The following is a 6,547-nucleotide window of genomic DNA, read 5'->3' as shown; positions in this document are numbered from 1 at the left end:
TTGACAAGACCTAATGTGATTTTTGGCGCATACAATCCGCTTACTTTAAAAAGGTTTAATTATTAGTGTTTTTGTAATAGTATTGTCAAACACACCGAGATATAAACAGATTTTTTTTTAAATAAATAAAAAAAAGCCTGAGTCGAAAGAAAACCCATTGGATCTAAATGGACAGTTTCGGATAGCCCAAAGCAGTAAACGCGAGTTTCTTTGCACTTCCGTTATTTTCACTACCCTGTGAGCCGAATAGCAACATCGGACCAGACCCCGACAAAGAAAAAATAGAAAATAATAATAAATAAAAAAAAAAGAAAATAACAAGAGCAACTCGACTCAGAAAACCAAAAAACCAAAGGAAAACTTTCAATTTGTTGATTTATTTTCAGACATCCTTCGGCGGTTTCAAAGTCCATCGAAACGCAGGTTCGTAAGTGTCTTCGACCAATAGATTAAACAAACTTGTCACGTTTTATTGTATGGTTTTATATTGCATAACATTTTTGTTTACGCAAATAAGTAAAATAAACTGGACTGTTTAAATCCATTGATGTCTGATCTTTACTGCTACACTCATTTGTATTATGGGTCGCTTCTTGGTTGGTTGGTTTGAGTGATTTGATTTGCTGGTAAAAATTGGATAGTGATTTGATTTGCATGGGTAAAAGTCAGTAACCACTGGAATACTATGAAATTTGTAATTAAGAAATTATGAGCATAGATACTAAAGTTTTTTTTTTTAATTTTTGTAATGGCAGAATATTTCAACTCTTGATGTGTTTTTAGAAGGCTCAAGGAAGCTTATCATTATTATTTGTAATGCATATAAATAATAGTCTTTTTTTACATGTTGATCGGGTTCTAAATTGGATACTACGTACCATAGTGACATCGAATCTTGATCTTCTCGTGCATTGTCTAGATATTTTTGTATGAGAATGAATTTCTTGTAAATAATTATTCTATGTTGTTAACATTGATTTTTGTCTTTTATTAAATGATTGTCCCAATTTATTATGTAGGTACGGTGGAAAAAATATTATGTGTCTATTAAGTGTTCTGTAGCTTTTTTGGTCTTTGATTATTTTCAGTGAAGTAGCAAAATCAAAAGTGTACAATATGCAAATATTATAGGAAAAGGCATGAAAGATAACAAAATGATGGTATTCATGTCTTTTCGGATGAAGCTAGATGATCATTGTTTTGTATTTGAGTGCTATTTGAGCTTTATGATTGAATTCTGGTATTATTAAATTATTGCTAATGTTTAACTTGGATAGTTAGTATCTCCTTTTCTGTTTAATCTACCTATTAGTAAAAATATTTGCTTTTCTAAGTATGAAGGTCAATGTCCTTGCCTACACTTTCTGTCATTTTATTGAAAGTTTCATGTAATCTTGTTTCTTTCTGTTGATTCTTATTGTGTTTTGAAACTTCTCAATTGTACTTTTTGCTTATTATTTGTCTTTTCTCAAGGCTATCAGGGGCAAAAAGTACATCAACACCAAAGACAGATAAAGCTATAAAAGTTCTAAATTTATTAATGCCTAGCCATGCTTTCCTTCACTTCTATGCAAGTGAATGAGAGTATATCTTAAGTTGAGGTTGGGCTTTGTGAACTGGGATAGGCACTGTTAACTTAGTTTCATTTTGATGTATGCACATGGCACTGTTAACTTAGTTTCATTTTGATGTATGCACATGCTTTAGTATAAATTTATGTTGAAAAACAGACAGTTGTATGTATATATATGCTCCTCCAGATACTATATTGATATTGCACCTCAATAAGATCTTAAGACCACATTATGCATCATAATTAATTTTGTTCTCTCTGGAGGCTGAGTTTCGTCATTTATTGCTCATTTTTTTAAGATAATAAGTTTCTAACCTTACAGCATATTCATTATCATTTAAAGTGAATTCCTATTGGTAATTTGGTATATATCTTCTTAATGTTTTGTTATATAATGTTGAACTTTTTGAGATGCCTTGACACCAATGTGGAAATAATATACTCACTTTAAGGTAGAGAAAAATTTCTTTGAGGTTATTCTTCAAACTGTGAACTACTGGAGCAATTTTGGACTGCAGATCCTGTCAAGAAGCATTCTTGTTTGTCTGAAGTCTTTATTATTACACTGATATTCTTTCGTCTTGTTCCATATCAGTGCTAGGTTAAGTTATTATAAATGGATGCATTTTCTAAAAGATATTCATAATTTTAACTATGTTTAACTTGTGGACTCCTTTTTCCATTGACTGCATTTAGTTCCATTAAGCATGCAGCTATTAGAGTTAATCTAAATTCTTTGAAAATATTTGGCAAACAACCACCAATGACTGTACAGTACACTGGTCAAAAGATGTATCCTACTATATTTTCTTCAGATCTTGTTATCTTCATGCTTCTTGCTAGTAGATATTGAAATTAGTTTGCCAAAATGGCCTATTTAGGGTAACCCATACATACGCACACCCCATCGGCCTGTCTGTTAGTGGAAGAGAGGAACTAGTTTCTCTTGCTTTAGCAGTTTCATAGGGCTCTTTTTTATCATTTTCCATGTTGTATGACAATTGTTAAAGTCTGAAGTACTTATTGTGGACATGTCTACATGTAAACTTAATCTTGTCAGTCAAAGTAGTTATTACTATCAGCAAAGATTCCTGCTGGTGTCTGCTTAATACAGTTGCTGTTTGGGCATTCAACTTTTTCATCCATTGTCAACATATATTTAATTAGATTATCTCAACCATGACATGTCGCTTCCTTTACTTTGTGTACCTGATTTGTACAGTTTCTCTCTGAGTAGTCCAGGTGATATTCAAGTATGCCAAATTTTGTCGGAACATTGATTGTTATGACTCTACCATTGTACTGTTGAACTATCAGGGCAATAGTATTTTCAAATTGTCAATTGGTTATTTCTACAATTGAATAGATTACTGTTCTAACTTTTTGACCATCAGTGGTTTTATATAGATGAAAAAGATTAAAAGATTTCTATCTTTTGCAGAGTGAAATTCTTGGAGACCATTATAAATTTGAGCCATTGTGCATCAATTCGTTTTAGATGAGCCAGCAGAGTCAAGGAACTAGCTCTTTTTCTCCAGCAGATGCCCCTGTAAAACGGAAACGTGGTCGTCCACGTAAAGATGATACCCAAATACAGGGGGAGAACTTGCCTGGATCTGACATTATAAAGAAAAACAAGCAGATTGTGGGTGCAAGTAGTGCTGCCATTGATGACATGGTGGGTCAGGTGGTTTCTGGTGTCATTGAAGGTTCGTTTGATGCTGGATATCTTCTTAATGTCAAAGTTGGTGACACTGAGACCCAGCTGAGGGGTGTTGTATTTTTGCCGGGGTGGTTCACTCCAATCACTGCAGCAAATGATGTGGCTCCAAATGCTAAGATGTACAAAAGAAAAGAGGTACCCATCCCAGTTCAAAACCTACAAACTCGGCACCATCCATCAGAACAAATTAAAAAGCAAGCTACTGAATCTAAAATAGATGCACCTAAACTTCCAGATCGAGTTTTACCCTCTGAGCTTCAGTCTGGCATCCCAGTTGTAGGTGAGAACCAATCTGCCTCTGTGATAATACCTTTAGCTGATAACTTGCCTATGAATGAGCCAGATCTTTCCTTGGGAGAAAAAATGGTGTTACAGCAAATGTCGGAAACAGAGTCTAGGCTAGAGAGGCAAACTGCTTCAATAATAGCACAATTAAAACAAGATAAAGTTGTTGAACAGGATATACTGCAGCAGGGAACGAATATGGACATTGATACTTCAAAAGAATCAGAGCCCATGTCTATCCCATTTGTTGATGTTATTCCATCTTCTGGAAATGCTAGTCAGGTGTCTCAAGTTGAACATCAAGCTTTGAGTTCTGACCTAATGTTAAATGATTTGGTTCACAATGAAGTGGTCAGTCTGAACATTGAAAACAACCAGACTACTGTATCTGCTGAACCCAAATCTTTGTCCTCTGAACCTATTGGAATCAGCATTTTGATGCAGAAACGAAACCTTAAACACAACCCAACTCCTTTATTTGTTGAATCTGAACCCATCTGTTCTGAACCAATTGGGATGAACAATATTATTGACGGGCAGAATTCTCCTAAGAAAGTAACAGTACAAGATCCACAGTCAGAGCTTGATAACAAAACAGTTGGCGGGAATGACACCTCTCTCCCAGTAGATGAAGCTGCTCCGTGCATTGCTGCTATAAGCTCATTTTCTCCACCAGTAACTAGCCTATCAGTAATGATGTTTGATGGAGAAGCTATTGCATCTGAACCTGAACCTGGAACTGAAGGATCTGCTTTTCCAAGAACTATTGAAACCCAAATATGTAGTTCTGCTGCTGCTACCAATGATGCAGAATCTGATATCAAAGATGCCATTACACACACTCATTTAGATTTATCTAGTGGTGTTAACCTATCTGGTTCAGGCTGATTTGTATGACAAACGAAAGAAAGGAAAAAGACTGTTATATTGAGGCATATATTGTCCAGTGATTAGGAATAAGAAGATTATGCTAAGTTTTGATTAACAATAGTTGAGAGTATTAACTAGATGCTTACAGGTAATTCAGAGTTTGTTTAGTCTGCTCTGGATAATTTTGTAATGAGAATTCCGGCAATCTACTTCTCAACTTCGGCTTTGATATTTACTCTTTTTTTTTTTTTTTTTTAATGAAAATTGGAGATTCTTGAAGGATGATGATTTCTCCTACATCTTTACTTTGACTGAATTTTTGTTATGATTCTTTATTTAAAAGGCTCCACGAATTCCAGTAGGTCCCGAATAAATTGGTCGTGTTTAATGTTCATGATCATAATCAATATCTTAGATTCGGGTTGAAGTAAAGCCCAAACCCAAATGGAAACTCCAATTGATCAATTCTACTACAATTTACTTATAAGGTGCATTTGGTTTAGGGTATTTGACATTACTCTAATGATGTCATCTTATATTATTTACATTATCATGTTTGGTTGTCAAGTAATATAAGATTTCGGTAATCTTCTAATACCAAAACTCTAGTCGCTGCTCCCTCTGAGAGAGAAATATTTTCTCTCTCAATTTTGTGTTCTCTCTTAGGGCAAATGATTCAATCTAGTAGTTGATTCGTTTGTGATCTTGTCTTGCTTTTGTGTGGACACTGTTTTGCTTGATTCTACACTTGAATCGACTTGCGAAGTCTGAATCCTAATCCAATTGAAGGAGCCATCAACGAAGATATTGTTTTTAACCTTGAATGGATTAGTTAGGGTTCTTTAAATGGTTGTATTATATCAATCCTGATCTTGGATTGGGGTTTTATCGAAGAAAGTATTAAAATATATTCTACGTTATTCATTGCCAAACCCAACAAAAACCGCCTATTTGGCCGAATCAGATGATGCTATGTACTTAGCTTCCATTGTAGAATCTGCAACAGTGCTTTGTTTTGAACTTTTCCAACTCACTGCAGCCCCATTTAGAAAAAAAACACACACCTTGACTACGATCGAAAATCATCATTGTCAGTCTGGAAATTAGCATCATTGTATTCTGTTACAGTGAGCTCATCTTCCTCTCCATAAACCAAGAATGCATCCTTAGCCCGTTTAGGTACTTAAGGATATTCTTGACAGCCATCAGGTAGTTAAGGATATTCTTGACAGCCATCCAGTGTTGTTCCCCTGGATCTAATTGATATATACTACCAATACTTAAGACACATGAGACATCAAATCGAGTACATAACATAGCATACATGATAGATCCTATTGCCAAGGCATCCGAAATCCTACCCATCTTATGTCTCTTTTCTTGTGTCCTAGGACATATATTCTTTGAGAGATATATGTCATGTGACATCAGAAGAAATCCTTTCTTAGATCTTCTATACTAAATCTCTTAAGTACTTTGTCTATACACATACTCTGACTTAGGCCGAGCAACCTATGAGATCTATCCTGATAGATCTTTACACCGAGGATGTAGGCTACTTCTCCTAAGTCTTTCGTGGAGAAGCACTTGGATAACCAAGTTTTTACCATTTGCAAGTTCAGTACATCATTCCCAATGATTAGTATGTCATCTACATATAATACTAGGAATGTCACTACGCTCCCACTAAATTTCTTGTATACATAAGGCTCGTCTTCATTCTTGATGAATTCGAATTCCTTAATGACTTCATCAAAACAAATGTTCTAGCTCCTTGATGCTTGCTTGAGTCTATAAATGAATCTTTGCAACTTGCATACCTTTTCTACTTGTCTATCAAGAACAAAACCATCAAACGTCCTCTGCAAGGTTTCCATTCAGGAAAGCAGTTTTACATCAATATGCCAAATTTCATAATCATGGTTTGCAAAAATCGCTAGCATAATCCGGATGGACTTTAACATCACAATTGGAGAAAAAGTTTCATCATAATCAATGCCATGTTTATGTCTGAAACCTTTAGCAACTAGTTGTGCTTTATAGGTTTGCACGTTATCGTCTATATCAGTCTTCTTCTCGAAGACCCATTTACACCT

The 6,547-nt window shown here is 34.9% G+C and overlaps 1 protein-coding gene across 3 annotated transcripts; it reads left to right on the top strand.

Moving 5' to 3' along the window:
- The first annotated feature begins 227 nt into the window (after positions 1–227).
- On the top strand, positions 228–4,724 carry LOC116133238. 3 transcript variants are annotated; one of them, XR_004128514.1, is made up of 2 exons: positions 228–423; positions 1,474–1,559. XR_004128514.1 is itself a non-coding variant. In XM_031418942.1 (2 exons), the coding sequence occupies exon 2, from the start codon at positions 3,072–3,074 to the stop codon at positions 4,467–4,469; it is 1,398 nt and encodes a 465-aa protein (XP_031274802.1). In that variant the 5' UTR covers positions 246–423; positions 3,015–3,071; the 3' UTR covers positions 4,470–4,723. The 3 variants fall into 3 exon arrangements, 2 of the variants coding, with proteins under 2 accessions (XP_031274802.1, XP_031274811.1); XM_031418942.1 differs by lacking the exon at positions 1,474–1,559 and adding an exon at positions 3,015–4,723 and having other exon boundaries at positions 246–423; XM_031418951.1 differs by lacking the exon at positions 228–423 and adding an exon at positions 3,015–4,724 and having other exon boundaries at positions 1,544–1,601.
- The last annotated feature ends 1,823 nt before the right edge of the window (positions 4,725–6,547 follow it).

Source organism: Pistacia vera, unplaced genomic scaffold (genome assembly GCF_008641045.1).
Source record: "Pistacia vera cultivar Batoury unplaced genomic scaffold, PisVer_v2 Contig1078, whole genome shotgun sequence".
NCBI lineage: Eukaryota > Viridiplantae > Streptophyta > Magnoliopsida > Sapindales > Anacardiaceae > Pistacia > Pistacia vera.
This window is presented reverse-complemented; position numbering and strand designations above follow the sequence as displayed.

Coding starts and splice junctions, on each gene's coding strand:
- LOC116133238 (XM_031418951.1), top strand. CDS start 3,072: ATGAGCCAGCAGAGTCAAGGAACTAGCTCTTTTTCTCCAGCAGATGCC.